At 40.1% G+C, this 16,327-nt stretch overlaps 1 protein-coding gene across 10 annotated transcripts in view; it reads left to right on the top strand.

Moving 5' to 3' along the window:
- Nucleotides 1-15,534, top strand: part of MYO1B (myosin IB) — a 166,508-nt gene extending 150,974 nt beyond the window's left edge. For 9 of the 10 annotated variants that reach the window (XM_090144299.1, XM_090144297.1, XM_090144298.1 and 6 more), the window contains 8 exons: nucleotides 560-646; nucleotides 3,329-3,403; nucleotides 3,812-3,946; nucleotides 4,785-4,891; nucleotides 7,706-7,838; nucleotides 9,255-9,407; nucleotides 10,319-10,446; nucleotides 13,886-15,534. In XM_090144299.1, the coding sequence (XP_090000425.1) occupies nucleotides 560-646; nucleotides 3,329-3,403; nucleotides 3,812-3,946; nucleotides 4,785-4,891; nucleotides 7,706-7,838; nucleotides 9,255-9,407; nucleotides 10,319-10,446; nucleotides 13,886-14,009 (942 nt within the window). In that variant the 3' untranslated portion in view covers nucleotides 14,010-15,534. The remainder of the gene's footprint in view (nucleotides 1-559; nucleotides 647-3,328; nucleotides 3,404-3,811; nucleotides 3,947-4,784; nucleotides 4,892-7,705; nucleotides 7,839-9,254; nucleotides 9,408-10,318; nucleotides 10,447-13,885) is intronic. The other variant, XM_090144302.1, reaches the window with a different exon arrangement.
- Nucleotides 15,535-16,327: the final 793 nt, after the last annotated feature.

Raw genomic sequence — 16,327 nt, 5'->3', positions numbered from 1 at the left:
TGCAGGAAGGCACTATGTTGGAGGGGGGGGGGGGGGCTTGCCTTTTCATTCCATAGAGAAAGGAATAATTTACCATGCTGTAGAATTTTATTTAAGTACATAAAAATCAAAATCACCTCCAGAATAAAAGCCCTTCGTGCAGTGCCCATCATTATCATCACACACAATTTCAGGGTTATGATCCAGCACTTGCCAGTGGAAGAGCTGCTGAGATGGTGAGATTTCAGTCTGGGTTTCCACAGACATCATTCTGATCACACAGTACTTACTGTTGATGGCAAGGGTGCGCACGTAGGATGAGATGGAAACGTTGGCAGCAAATGAGGGGGCAAATGAAATTCTCATCTATAAAATAAAAGTTCAAATTGAGGCTTTTTGGACCTCGTATGTGGTTTAGCATCAATTCACAGCACAAAAGGGGTTTTGGAGGTTAAACACTGTTCTTCTGTCTCTCTGTACCTTGATTGTATGTTGGCTGTTCTGTTTGGGAGAAGCCTTTCCTGGTCATTGTGCTGTCTGCATCGGGCTGTCTCTTTTGTTCACTATCTAAACCTTTTAGGCTCGAAGGGAATTGAAACGCTTGAAGGAGGAGGCTAGGCGTAAGCATGCTGTTGCAGTCATTTGGGCTTACTGGCTTGGACTGAAGGTACTTCCTCAAACACTCCTTTCTGCCTACATGAATCCATTACAGCGTGGCACCTTACTAACGCTTAAATCAGCAGGTGTGGGGGATTGACACTAAGAACGTTCTTGCACAAAATTATGTTGCTTAACTTTTTCACTGACTTTACAGCAAATTTCATAAGCTGAATGTGCCTCATTCAATCTAAAGGGACTCTAGTATGGCTCATAAACATGACCTGTGTTGGCAGAGGTCCTGTCTGGACAGATTACAAGCATTTATTTTCTTCTTGTGACCTCTGCTTGTTTGAATGGAGGCAGAGGGGAACTGCAGACTCTCACTGCTGCTCATGTCAGAATGCTGAGCCCACGGCTGATAGCACTGAGCTTGTGTAGGGCACGGCACTGCATGCGGTCACCTATGGCTGGTGGCATCATTGACCTCCCAGCAGAGCTATGATGTGCAATATAGACTTCCATTGTCTGTCCCTCGCTTTCAAGGGCTGGTTGGCAAAAGAAAACACATTTGTAATCTGGAAAAATGTAGTTCTGCTCTGTAAATTGACTATGAAAATGGCAACTTGGGATATTTAAGGTCTGCACCCAAATGATTTACGTGACACGGTTCTGCTCATCGTAGATTTTCAAACATACTTTTACAGATGCAGTCCTGAGGAACTGCAGAAATCTAAATCGTTGTTTGGCTTGGGTGCCACCTTGGCTAATGGGCTACAGAAGGCTGAAAGGAAACAACCACAACCCGATAATGAAAAGTCCAGCTACCATGTTCTCAAATTTATTTTAACAGTGATGAAAGGGGTGTAAATACTTAGGAAACTTTTAAAATAGCATATAATACGGGCACAATATGCATATAAAAATTACGTTACAATATATACATGGAAAGCAGAGCTAGAAATACAGAGGAGCCATTTTAAGAAGTCATTCTACAGATCAGAATCGCACATTAAGTACTACTGCCAAAGTGGGTCTGTTTTTGTCATTTTAAAATGAGAACTCAGAGGCTGCTGCATATCATACAGCAGCATTTGAATGAAAACTGATGAATCCAAAACTTTTAAGGCACATTGCAGCCAGAATGTTTCTCTGCCTGTCCGTCGTGTGGTTTTCCAGCATATTTTGAAATGGTGTAAGTGGCACGTTTGCCTCACCTGAAACACACAGAGTTTTCTGAACAAGAACCCACTCTGTAATTCCAGTTCACCACTGTTACCACAGGCAATTCTCTTCTGTCTTATGTTGTAGAAGTTCCACTCAAAATATACATAAGTGAAGAATTAAACTTAATACAAGTCATCAAGATTAAGCCAGTAATTCTTGAGGTTGCTTTTTTTTGTTTTTTTTTTTTTTTTGGTTTTTTTTTTTTTTTTTTTTTTTGGTTTTTTTTTTTTTGGTTGTGTAATAAGTAGATTTTAATACCGTCTGTGGTGCTTTCCAACTTTCTGGAGGTAGGCTTTTCTGGAACGCTTGCATTGGTCAATGCTTGCTTTGCAGCCTCCCTGCAGTTCCAGTAGGCTCTATGGACATGTAGCAAGACCCCGTGTTCCAAATTAATTTGCACATCTTGCAACTCACAAAGGGGAATGTAAAGCACTATTATTAAAGAGAGTCTCTGAGAAGAGTGAGATTTGGGGTGATTGTGGCTGGAGTGGTTTTGAGTGTGCCAGTGTCCATCACTGAGTAATAAATGGAGTCATAGAATCACCAAGGTTGGAAAAGACCTCCAAGGTCATCCAGTCAAACCATCCACCTACCACCAATCTTTCCCCACTGAACCATGTCCCTCAGTACCACATGTACTCGTTTCTTGAATATAGTAGGGGGTGTGCACCAGTTTTACAACACTACACTTTACAGAAAATCAGTGAATAACAAATCTAGTAATTTTTCTTACGAAGGGAGCCTCCCAGCCTCTCTGGGCAGCCTGTTCCAGCACCTCACCACTCTCTCAGTAGAGAACTTTCCCCTGTTATCTCATCTAAATCTTCCATCCGTTAGTTTAAAGCCATTGCCCCTTGTTCTGTCACTATCTACCTGTGAAATGTTGGTTTCCCTCATGTTTATGGAACTCCCTTTAAATATTGGAAGGCTGCAATGAGGTCTCCCCACAGCCTTCTCTTTTTGATCTCACTTTCTTTTTCGGTTGCAGTGAATTCAGCAACACGTGGCAAGTTCCCTGAAACTGCTAAATTTGCTCTGGGGTAGATTATGCAAAGCCACGATGTTTTCTCTGGTTTTTGCTCCAAACTCTTAACAGGTGTGTCCCAGGCTGCTCCAAAATTGGAGGAAGGCTGGCGGGTGCTTCAGCTCTGACATTAGCATGGGCTTCCCATCCATCTCCGGTCTCGCACTGGCGCACTCAGTCTCACTTTATGAAAAAGCCCATGAAAATAGTCAGAATTCTGTGAATCCAACAGTATTGAGTGCTGTTTTCAGAGGAAGGTAGTTAAGATTCTCTGTCGCACTTGCAGATGACTGTACTGAGGTCATCTGAGGTAACTCTGACCTCTTAGTCCATAGCCTGGTTAAATGTTTTGAGTGTATCCACTTAGAGTTTGCATTTCAGGGAACACTTTGCATGTTTGTCTCCTTCCTGACTATTTTCTGCCATAAAGATTTATAAGAGTATCAGTGAAAACAAATTCATTCTTCGTACTCACTTTGGGGGATTTGTTTAACTTTTCAGGTCCGTAGAGAGTACAGGAAATTCTTCAGAGCCAACGCTGGAAGAAAAATTTATGAATTTACCCTTCAGAGACTTGTATGTATATATCCGTACAAAGCATATGTACATTATATGTTAATTTTTATGTATTTTCTTGCAAAAATATCAGTTGTTTTGTGACCTTTGTGGTCTTTGTAAGGAAATGTCCAAGCTAAGCAAGCAGAAAATGGATTAATTTTCTGACGTTGTAAAGAAAGAATAACAGTAGTAGTGTTTTGAAGGTGTGGGAGTGGCACTAACTAAGCATTTGTCACACTCATGACATCTAAATCTGCTTTTCCCAATATGGACAGGTTTTTTTTAAATCTGTTGATGTTTATTAAAGCTGAGAGTTGCAGTTTGGTAACGGTGCTTTTAATCACACAGCATCTGCTTTGCCATGCTTATTTCAGTAACTCTGGTATTCGAACATTAATAAAACATCTTGCTTCAATTTTATCTCAGATGCAGAAATACTTCTTGGAAATGAAGAATAAGATGCCTTCTTTATCACCAATAGATAAAAACTGGCCAGCGAGACCTTACCTTTTCTTGGACTCAACTCACAAGGAACTGAAGAGGATTTTCCATTTGTGGAGGGTAGGGCACGTTCTGGTCCAGTTTATACAGAAATTCGGTGTATGATTGTCAGCAGATTTGTTTCCTTCCTGAAGAGCCTATTTTTAGGAAGTGTTTCTTCCCATTCCAGCCAGGATGATTTTCTTTCTTTGGAAGATCATTGTCTTTGGCCTTCAAGGGGTATAACTATCCTGCCTATTTATTCCTGGGGCTAGGGAAAGAGGATTGCTTCCTGCCATTGGCTTTTAACTAGATATTGAAGCCACATGCCTTTTTCCTGTTAATTGGTACCTTACAGTTCTCGTGTCTGTGGCCAGGGCTGGGACTAGCTCTCAGCCCAACATTGGAAGTACTTGGTGGAATTTTTTACTTATGAGCTGAGGTTAGCTGAAATTTGTTTTGGATCTTTGAATGGAGAGAATGGTGAGAATCAATACAAGTGCTGATCAGACGTTTTTCTGAGCTCGTGGGCTATGTTTTCTGTGCATTATCAAGGAACCGTTTTCACTTTTGAGCCTGCAAAAGTCATCCTCTCAGCTATGTTTTGTTCTTTCTGTCTGCTTACATAAGCATCCTCAATTGTGCAACTGCATGTTCTGTGAACCCTTTTAGTTTGGCATTCCAGTCATGTTGTGCTTAAATGAGATGCTGTAGAGATTCTTTTTAGTGTAATTGAGAAGAATGTGGAATGGGTGAGGAGGAAAACACCTTTGCAGCTTGTTACTGTGCTAGTGCCATGTAGAATGGAGCTGAATCACCTCAAAAGCATACAAAGAATTTATGTCTTGAGCAATAAGCAAACATTAGTCTGTGGTGCTGCTGATAATTTTTGGTTTGTCCGACATATTGTGTTTTGCAGTGTAAAAAGTACAGAGACCAGTTCACAGATCAGCAGAAGCTTATATATGAAGAAAAACTGGAAGCAAGCGAACTTTTCAAGGACAAGAAGGCTTTATATCCAGCCAGGTAATTACCTCCTCCACAGGTTTTCCTGTATGATAAATTCAGTATTCTTATGTACATTTAGGAAGCTGTGCTTTTTATCTTAGGCAAGAAAGAGCTTCTCCTTGTTTCACAGTAGAGTTTTACTGTAGGGGCTGCTGAACAACCATGGCTCCATCATTTACTTCGCTGACCTCAGTTTGCCTCTAAGTTAGCTTGCCTGTTGTTGCAGCTGCTCATCCTGTGATACTGAGCACTTCTTTTCTGAAACCATGACATTTTGTTGTTCTAGCCCCCTATGACTGGCTTGCACAGTAAAAATTTGGAGAAGTTGTAGAAGGGAATAACTCATCCTTTCCCCTAGTTTCCATTGTGTTGGTTCCTGCAGCCCATAAGTGCAAAGCCAACTGAAGGGCTATAAGTGACCACATCACTCCCGATGAGGCTGCCAGGCACTGCTCTTATCTTCCTAATTAATGCAATCAGTGTAATGTTTGGATTGGAAGATTGGGGATTTTAAGTTACGTGCATTGGCACGAATGTATTTTTTTCTGAAAGGAGAATTTTCTAAAAAGTGCTTTACCATTTATTTAAATTCTAGAATTTTTTACCTTTCCTATTGGAAACTACTGAAGAATGTGAAACGTCTGTACAAGTTTTTTGATTTCTCAGATTGCTGAGCACCTAAAATCTGCTGACTTTTTGTCTTTGCTGTCCCTGCAGCTAACATTGCGTAGGAAAGTGCAGCAGTATCTGATTTTACTTAAGCAATATCCATGTTTTGTGTATGCAATGAAATGACAAAGTAGAGGTTGGATGTCTTTGAAAGAAGTTGAATTGCACTTTTTTAAGAAAATACGAGCTGAGGAATAATGTTTTCATTGAAAACAAAGGCATTGTTCATCTTGACAGAGATTTCTTTTGTATGCCACAGTTAGAAGAGAGAGTTAAATGAGGCAGGGCCAGGATCTTGCAACAGTTGATGGGGCCAATTCCATGCATGGAGAGGCTCTGCTTCAATGTCTGTGCATTTTATTGGTTTGTTTTCTTCATTTTTTACTGAGGCATTTCCTTTATTTCCTGTAATGGGCTCGGTTTCTTGCCTTCAGCAGATCACTTATTTAAAGGCTGCGTATGTCAGCTTGTGGTTTGCTCATTTATTTGCTTTGTGATCCCTTTTTATGCTGTTGGGAAAAGAGAAAGATGCTGCCCCTGGAATTCTTGTCTGATCAGTGTGGGAAGGAAGGAATTTTGCATCCCTGTTTGGTACTTACACACAAAAAAGACCAAGGCTGAACAATGCAATATTTTGCTGCAATATGTAGCTGAGTGATCTCTATCCAAGTGGTAAATGTGATAGAAAGTAACTGTTAATTTGTCACTTGATCAGGGACAAAATCTACAGGGAACCTATGGTTTTGGTGACTATGGTTTTGTAGTGTTAATTAATAAAAACCAAAACAGAAAGTGCCAACTCAGTGGAAAGTTAGAATGCATTCCCCGCTCCCCACCCTTCTCTGATTTAGAAACTTTTTCATCTCTTTTTCCCTTGTGAACTGTATTCAGAGCTGATTAACTCCTGTTGAATTTTTTATTGGCCTAAGGGTGGAGGAAATATTGTATAAGGTTTCTGATTAGTTGGAATGATAATAATTTGAAGGATGTGGCTAATTTTCTGCGTGCAGTATAATTATTGAAGAGCAGAGAGGGACTTCTGGTGATTACTAAAAATCCAGTGCCCTTCCTTTTCTCTCCCTGTGTGCTGGAGATGTGATTAGAAAAGGCAGTGCTTTTCCAGATAATGCAGCGGTTCCTTTTGGGCTCTCGCCTTGGCAAAGCTTTGCATTTAGTACTTAGACTGTAATTTAATCAAAGTGATTAGTTAAAGTGACTTCCAAACAAAACAAGCAGCGACTGACAGGGGAGCTATCATTACACGACCCTAAGGTAACGATGGGGTGAGCTGCAAGAACCGAAGTATTGGCGAAGAGCTGCTACACATCTAACATGTGAATCCTCAAGGGGAATTATTGTCTCTCTGAAATGCTGCAAAGAGACAGAGCTGCTGTTCTTTTGGAAGTTGAATTTCTTCTGCTTTCGCAAACAGGCTGTTACTGGGAGATTTTACATCAAACTGATTGCATATACGAGGATGTGCATGTGCCTGGTATTGGTAACCATTTGGCCCTTTTAATTGGAATTGCTTCCAGGGCAGGAAAAGAAATATCCTATTACTGTCTTCAGAGATGAATTTCTCATTCTTCACTGACGCTTTGCTGTTAATATACACAAGAGAACATGCCTAAAATGCCTACCATTTAGCACCCCTCTCTCCTTTTGTGGGGATAGTGTGTTGTGGGATGTAGCCACGCTTCCCAAATTTTTCTAATGGATGTGATGTGCCTTCATGGCATAGACTCAGTGCTAATGCCTCTGCACTGCCTTAATGCTGGTGCCACCCCTGGTGTCTTGGGGAAGAGCTGCAGCTCCCAGTTCCTCAGCAGCAGTGAGGAGAAATTACGTTGCATAAACACTGTGATATTGACATATTGGCATTCTGCAATATGTTGCTCTAATTATTCTGTTACACGATAATGTAGCAGTCTGCCTTGCTGTTATTTCAAAGAGGGAGAAATTGAAAGCAAAGGTTTTCTGGGTTTCTTGGCTCTGGATCTGGGTCTTTTGCTAATAACGAGGTGGAAGATGACTTTCTCTGGAAGATGACGTATCCAAGATTAGGGAAGCTTCCATTTGGAGCCTCCTGGCTCCAGTGCCTCCTGGAACAGTGCCTGTTTTGTGTGAGATTAGTATTGAGCTCTGATTCTCTTGGTTTTGCAGCGTTGGGCAGCCATTCCAAGGGGCTTACCTGGAGATCAGCAAGAACCCCAAGTACAAAAAACTGAAGGATGCTGTGGATGAGAAGATCATTATTGCCGAAGTTGTGAATAAGATCAATAGAGCTAATGGCAAGGTAATAAAGTGATGTTGCTTTATCCAGAAGAGTAGGTTGATTTTATTGTAAGTAAACTGACAGGAAAATTTCATTTCTGTCATGTAATAGTACCAAGGTGGAGAAAAAGACACAACTTTTTTAAGGCAACACCTGAAGTGTTGGATTTGTGAAAATTTTTTATTCTAAATACCCACTGTAAATTTACCTCAAGATTGCTAAAACCTTGCTTGGGCATACAGTTTTCAGTGGCTTTCCCAAGCAAAAAGGGCTTCTCATCAACTGGCAACAGGCTGTATTGATTCACAACTAAATGCAGCCTTTGTGATAATCTTTTCTGTTTGCCAGCTGAAGAAAATAAATATTTAGAAAGTATTGTTCTCGTTGAAATATTTGGAAAACTTACATCTTTCACATTCATGATGATCACATTCTAATATGTTTTAAAACCAGGAGCGGCAGACTTTGCTAACTGTGCCCACCTTCTGATTGATATCAAAAGCTTTTTTTTTTTTTTGGAATTAAGAGGCAAGCTGATAATATCATTTAAATAAAGCTGTTAAATATGCAGCGTACTTTTTTCTGCCAAGACAGAACTTATTTTGCATTTAAATTATACTTATTGAAACAGGAAGTATTGTTCTCCTGTAGTAGATCTAATTGTTGTCACCATATCTGTCTAAATATTCCAACTCGTAGATCTCAGCTTCTAAGATGTAAGTGTCATTTATGCATTTGTAGGAGTGGAATTTGGTTGACTGTTGTTGATGCTAAATCAATTTTTCAGTGTGGAGGGGAGTAATTAAATGAAGACAATATCTTTCCTGAATTGGCACAGGAGACAGTGCTCAAAGTTATAATAATAATAATAATAATGAGCTCTGGATCTATGTGCTTTAGACAGAAATGTCTTAATGGCTAAGATTTCTTTTCTTTAAAGTTTTCCGGGAGAAGAAACTACGTAATTGAATTATCATGATATTTTACAACAGGTTTACACCAAACATAAGCTGTCCTATTTGAAGCTTCGATTTTAATACATTCTTAAAACATATATTTTTGTATCTGTTATGTTTTTAAGGATTTATTTCTTACATGTTCAACGGTTCTCTGCATGAGAAATGAGGTTATTCTGATTTGTGGTTCCTGACTTTATTTCCTGGATTTTATAACTGTAAGCTGGTAATTAAAGAAACTGTTTATACCTAAGCATACGTGCCAAAATGAGCTAAGCTTCTCAATCTATAATTAGACACACAACTAAATTTGACCTAATTTTAACTCATCTGCAGTTTTTGCTGAACAACGAATGTTGGTGTTTACTTAAATGGGCCAAACTTATCAACTCCGTGGATGACTTGTAGTCTAAGGGAGTGCTCAGTAAAGCCTAATTCCTTCTTTGTGTAGACAGTGGTTTGTGATTTTGTATTTTCACAGGCTACGTCCAGGATTTTCTTATTAACCAAAAACAACGTTCTCCTTGCGGATCAAAAGTCAGGGAATATCAAGTCGGAGGTTCCACTGGGAGATGTTACCAAAGTGTCCATGAGTTCCCAAAATGATGGCTTCTTTGCAGTGCACCTCAAGGAGGTTGGTTGTGACTTCATCATATAGTAATATGCTTGTTTGATGCATAGCAATATAAAAATGGCTTACTGGTTGTCTTGTAGCATCTGGTCGAATGGATTAGCCTGAAGGTTGAGACTGCTATTTTTTTTCACTTTGCCCCGTCTGCAAAAATGTTGATTTAAAACTCCTGGTTTCGAATAGGAACAGTATTTACATCCTGAATGATAATTTAATTGTGAACATTTTTCACTGTAGCCTCTTTTGGATTAGCATTTTCCGTTAGTATAATGAGCCTTTAATCTGCTGCTTATACCTAGCGACAGTGTTTTCCTTTCTAGCTGCTTGTACAGTTCTTCCTGACACGCCAGCAGAATGTTTCTCTCTTCTTTTTGTGATTCCAAGAAATTCACATTATGGCACAGCTCACTTGGTTACTCAGTTCCAAAGAACTTACTTCAGTGCTATATTTACTTCTCAGCGCTGTCAGTATTGCTCTGCTAAAATCATTAAGCTGGCATTTGTATTCTGGCTTAAATGGATTTGAGGAACTCTATATATAGTGTCTTTTCATACTGACCACCTTCTTCCAAATGCTGTGGTGTTAATTGGTTCTTGTTCCTCCCTGGAAAAGAAATGTGAACTTGCCGTGGCATGGCCAGAAGAGGGAGACAGAAACACCACAGTGTTGTTGGATAAGGGATGGTGACTTTCCTTTAGGCTGACGAGGTGTTTTTATCATTATCAACAAATTTACAGTTTATTTGAGACTGAGCTGTATTCTGAGCCTCAGCACTGCACAGCATCCCTATTTAGTTTACAAGACTTATTTGACTGCAGTCGAGGACTCCTTGTAAAGCATCCCGCTTTGTTGGCATTTAATGTTTTGGACACTTTTTGGATTTTGGTTATCCTAACTTTTCTTTATGTTCCAGGGCTCAGGAGCAGCTAGCAAAGGGGATTTCCTGTTCAGCAGCGATCACCTTATTGAAATGGCCACTAAACTTTACCGCACTACTCTCAGCCAAACCAAGCAGAAGCTCAACATTGAGATTTCTGATGAGTATGTTTCTTGTTTGCATTTCTTTCATTGCAGTGTGCTAAAAAGTCAAGTATCTAGTGTTAGAAAAACAGAACACTGCTTCGCAATTACTACTTTTCTCTCGACTGAGTGCGTATAAATAAGGATCCAATTTTCAACAGATACTCATCTCTAGTATTCCTTATGGCTCCTATTTTCTCAAAAGTCAATAGAGAAAATGTCCGTAACATAGTTTCAAGTAGAGCTGTGAAGCAGAAATGCTGCTTGAGAGACAATGAAGAGATGCTACGTTTGAGGAGACTCTTTCGTGTGTGAAATGAGAGCTTCACATACTACTATGAGATGTTTATCAATTCATTAGAAAGAACATCATGTGCCAGGTTCCTGTGAAAACAACAAAAGCACACATAGCAGCAGTGCTAGTAGTGTAGGTCCATGAAGCTCAACCTTTTTTTATTCTGATGGTGAAAGATACATTCTTAAATTCCTTCTTATGGAGTTTCGGTCATCAGTTGTTGGTCTTTTGGTGTGGTGGTGGTTTGAGTTTTTTTTTGCTTACTTGTTTCATTTTGTTTCTTGGTAGATTTTTTTTTTCTGTTTCATAAATGGATTGTATCTCAAATTAGAATTGCTTTTTATTTGATTCGGTTTCATATTTTGACCCTAAGCGAGATCTGAATTTGCAGTGTTTATAATCATGGACTGAAGATATTTCTTTCTGTATGGACTCATGAATTCTGTTCCACAGGAGTCCATCACTTTAGCCCACCATTGTCTTGCATGTAGTCTGTTGTGTGAAGCACCTCCTGATTTCAGTGGTGTTGATTTAGTGGATTTATTTTAATAAGGAAGAACATTTGGAAACCTTTAACATTAGCAAAATAATTTTTTTGCAGGTGAAAATGTAATATTTATCTATTGTACAGCATTGATAGCATTCTAGAGCTCAGACGGTGATAACAATTTGTATCTGATCAGCTTTGAGGGTTTATATAAAGACTGATTTTGCTGTTTCCTTGAAAATGACATCTGCCATTTTCCATTGTTCTGCTGCCAGATGTGATTTATTTCATTTTTGCTGAAGTGAGTGATTTTTTATCTTCCACAAGAGTTGTGACTGTCCCTGCTAAGTTACTAGTTCAGTGATTGCTATAAAGGAATAAACTGGAGTGAAATCTAAGTGTGCAGTGCACTAGTCTGGCCTTCCAGCCTGGGGCTGCAAACCAGTTTGCTTTCTGGAAGTCTTGTATTTTGGGATGTGGTTTTGTTACTTGCTTTGGAGACTAAAACCAATCAAGTGTGTATTGCTCTCGAGTTTATCCAGACTAACTAGTTTTCAGTTTTGTTTGTTCTCTTTGCTGTCAACAGAGACGACTGTTCAATGCCTTACTCTTGTTGTATGCCAGAGTTTAGTTACAGGCCAAACTAGGAATTGAGGAGAAGATGTGGCCACGCTTTGACTACTGTGCACCACTTTTTGGGGAGAGAAGTTATAAAACCAAAAGTGCTGTTGATCCAGGAGCGTGTTGAGTCAGTGTTGACACATGTTATTGGAGCAGTGCTCAGGAGCACAGCCAGCTGTATCAGAAGATGCATTTTGCCTGCCAGCGCTACCGGCACACTTGTTGGCAAGGCTGGAAGTCTGATGAAAGTCAGAGGAAAATGCACTGTTGATGACAAGAGGTGGTGGCTCTGAGACCGGCTCCCATTTTGTGGCTGTGTGCATGGCAAGGAGCGCCAAACAAGTTAATTTTGGAGCCTGCTGTTGGGCAGGAAAGCAGGGCTGTGGGCAACACGGCACGGCTGCTTCCTCCCCTGGGCCACGCCGTCAGCTTGATTTGTGGCTTCCGGATGGAGGACAAATTCTTTGAAGTTTTTGGCCTCTGCTGGAGGACTTTTTAAGGATGCAAAAAGGGAAAATCTGCTGTTGCAGAGGACTTTTTAGGTCAGTGACTGCTGCATGTGAGCCAGAAAGCAGCACTGCCCTGTTTATTGCTTTTAATCTTGCTATCCCGATCAGTGAGAAGTGTGAGGCTGTTGGTGAGCGTGTTGTTTTTTTTAAAGCAGTTCTTCAGATGCACTGAAACTTCTCATCCAGTATAACAAGAAGTGTCAAATCCAGATTAATTTTCCCTGGGCTAAGGATATTGCTGAGGAGGAAATGAGTTTTCCTAATTGCTGAGGCTGTGAGAGCTAAGTAGTTATAAGAAATAAGAAGGCAGCTAAAATGCTGGTTTGTTTTGCAGCACATTTCCGACATGCCAGCAGGAAGGCGCTCTGTGGGCCTGGGAGTCTCAGCTATAAAACAGATTTAACAGCATTTTCCCTGTTTATTGAGGTATTCAGAGACGCTGGCTTAAGGATTCAACATTCACCTCAGTTTCTGCTGAGCTCGGCTAAAGCAGTCATCCTCAGCTGAGTGTTTGTGGCTTTTTGTGTGAACGAAGCCATCTCCTCGTGGGATGTGGCTTCTGCTGTGCTGTGCTGAGCTTCTAAGTCACATGGATGTTGGTCTTTGAGGGAATTAACAGATGTCTGGAACTTACTTCAGTTTAAAGATATACGTGTATTCAGTTTATCCACCTTTAAGTGGGAGAACTGTTTATTTTTCGTACGAAGAATGTGTAGCTATGATTCATTTCCTTATTGTATGGTGAGAAAGTAACAAGAAATTGTATCCGTATTTGTTGCTTTCTGGTTTTTTTTATGTATTGCTTTATCAAACAAACAAACCCCAGAACCACAGTTTTAGTTTTTTTCCTTTGATTCCAGGGCTGCAGAATCTAGTTTTCAAAGGCACCTAAGTCGCTGACATCTTGTAGATAACTGAAAATAGGGTATAAATAATGGACCAAAAATGGTAAAATACTGTTAATTGTGCTTTCAAGTTCCTTTCTAATTATATTACCTTGCTTAGTAAAAAGCAAGGTAAAGTACAAATTCCCAAGGATGCAATATCCAGTGTCATAGAATCATAGAATGGCTTGGGCTGGAAGGGACCCCAAGGATCATTGAGGTCCAACCCACTGCCACAGTCAGGGCCACCAAACTCCATATCTGGTACCAGAACAGGCTGCCCGGGGTCCCATTCAACCTGGCCTTGCATACCTTCAAGGATGGAACATCCTCAGCCTCTCTGGGCAGCCTGTTCCAGCACCTCACCGCTCTCTCTATGAACAACTTCCCCCTGACATCCAGTCTAAACCTTCCCTCCTGGAGCTTATAGCCATTCCCTCACTGTCTACCTGAGTAAAAAGTTGATTCCCTTCTTTTTTATAACCCCCTTTTAAATTCTGGAAGGCTGCAATGAGGTCTCCTCACAGCCTTTTCTTCTCCAGAAGCCTTCTCTTCTCTGGTGTCTTTTTGTAGTTAGAGCAGTGACTGGAAGAAAGGCCTTCAAAAAGACTTTGCATGTATTCCTTCCACCTTTCACTAACATGCATTTTATTTCCTCTCCTAGGTTTTTGGTCCAGTTCAGACAAGACAAAGTGTGTGTGAAGTTCATACAAGGCAGCCAGAAAAATGGCAACATCCCAACTTGCAAACGAAAAAACAATCGGCTTCTTGAAGTGGCTGTCCCCTAACTGCAGCTGGTGACTCCCTTCCATGGACTTGTTTCTTTGTAATAGTGCAATTTTAGTCGTTTGGTTTTGCTGGTTTTATCCCTTTCTGGAGCTGTTGATGGCTAATAGCTTTAGAAGCCCTTGGCAAAACGTTGGATCAGTTGACTTTTTAATCTTATCCGTCATGCCATAGTTTTAACCCTCAACATGCAGATCTTTACCCAGTGGGGCATTTTTACCAGCTGGCAAGTTACCTGTCATACCTGAATCATTCTCTTTGTTTAGTGGCCATATTTTAATGCAGCATACCGTAAACCCACATATTAATGATAAATTACTCATATTTCTTAGTCTAGAGATCCACATAACAGAAGCCATACATGACCTTGAGGCTTGGTGGCAACTTGTGCCCGGTGTCTTTATACCAACCCACTGTGGTGCTCTGATGGGCTCCTCCTTCACCACCACCACTGGAGAGATGGAGGGAGCTGAGACCAGGCACTGACCCTTGTAGCTAACACTAGGACCTATGTAGCTCGATCCTTCAGTACGTACAGCATGGGAACACTTAATTCTGCAAAACAAAAGGAACACGTCATTACCCAAGCAGCCACGGGTATAATTTTTTAGTAAAAAAACAAAAGACAAAAAAAAAAAAAAAAAAGCAGAAATTTTCAAACAGGATTTTTAATTAGGTATTTGTAATGCCTTTATACAGCAGAAATAAAAATAAAATTTAAGAGGCCTATTTCACTCACAAAAGAAACACGGTTTGAAACATTTTCTGTTCTGCTTTTTTCTTTAAATTATCAGTTAAGATTAGAGCCTGAAAAACGCCATAGTATTCATGACACAGTACTGCTAGGCATTTAAACTGCTTGTTACCAAGCGAAGGCTTTGGGCCTTTCCTTTAGATATTGGCATGTACAATGTGCAATAAAACACACACGACATTTTGTGAAAAATTATTTATAATACATTTTTGTGTGCAAGAGAGGGTTGGTGCAGCCTGCATAGACAGTGTAGGGGTTAAAGTGTAGAGTTGTGTTGTTAATTTGCAGTTTTTTAGAGTGTACACTACAGTTTGGGAAGAATACTTAGAATTACAAGTTCCTGAATCTGAGGGTCTGTATATAAATTGGTATTACAGTAATAAAACTGTTTTAATTCCGTGCTGTTTGGTATTCCAATGTTGTAGCCGTATTTTTGTACTCCAAGCTATTTTATATAACTTGTGTGCCTGATGTAAATGTGTGCACAGAAATACAATCCAAGAGCTACGTTATAAACTTTCAGTGTAACTAATTGCACTTAATCTTTATAAGCCAGAAGCGTTAGCTGCAATCCTTAAGAGGAGCTGTGTTTTTAAGATAGAAGTAACTACTCACGTGAAGGGCTTGCTGAATGTGACTGTTTGCTTTGTTGATGTGAGGACAGTGGAGAAACCATTGTATTTTTGCAGTCTGAAATAGGACAGATGAAAACCCTGGGTCCCTGATGTGCAGTGCTGGAAGTCCAAGCATAAATAAAGGAAAGAAAAAGAAAAGTTCAGCGTCTCGTTACTCTCCTGGTGGTGAAGTTACGTAGCACTACTGGCTGTGAAGGCTCCTCTGTTGCTGTTGGTGCTTCGTGTTCAAACCGTGTGCAGCAGCTGATACTCTGGTATTAATGTTGGCTTCCTCATCAGTCTGAAACAAACCAAAAAAAAAAGGTTGTTCTGGGTTGCATCTCTCTTTGGGTCTCTCTCTGGGTTGCATCTCTCTTTGGGATTAAAGTAGATGAGTTTGCTGTAATTTCAATACAAAGCAGTTGTTATAGCTGGTTACTTAGTGTTGCTGTTAGAAATCCATACACAGGATGTGGAAAGGTGGGAGTAATCAGCGGACACATTTTCCAAACTATGACAAAATCATAGAATGACAGAATTGTTTGGGTTGGAAGGGACTCTGAAAGGTCATCTGGTCCAACTGCCCTGCAATGAACAGGGACACTCGCAGCTCCATCAGGTGCTCAGAGATCCTCCAGCCTGACCTTGAGTGTCTCCAGGGATGGGGTGTCCACCTCTACTTCTTCATTATGATCCAAATCTGAACCCTTTTGTAAAAACTTCAAGTGGCTGAGTCAAATCACTGAGTAAAATTTGAAACATTTCAGATGTTTTATAATTAAAGATACTTAGAAAGGAAGTCTTACCATCAAGTTGTAATGCAAAATTAGGATACCTCAAAGTAATTATTCCACTTAAGCCTTAAGAAGACTTCACGAAACTGCAAGATTTAAATCTCCTACATCCTGTGTTAGGATTCCTACCTGAGGGTTTTTAGAACCCTTTTGAAGAA

Source organism: Phasianus colchicus, chromosome 7 (genome assembly GCF_987193195.1).
Source record: "Phasianus colchicus chromosome 7, bPhaCol1.hap1.1, whole genome shotgun sequence".
Lineage (NCBI taxonomy): Eukaryota > Metazoa > Chordata > Aves > Galliformes > Phasianidae > Phasianus > Phasianus colchicus.
The sequence above is the reverse complement of the archived record's forward strand: the minus strand, read 5'-3'. Positions and strand labels throughout refer to the sequence as shown.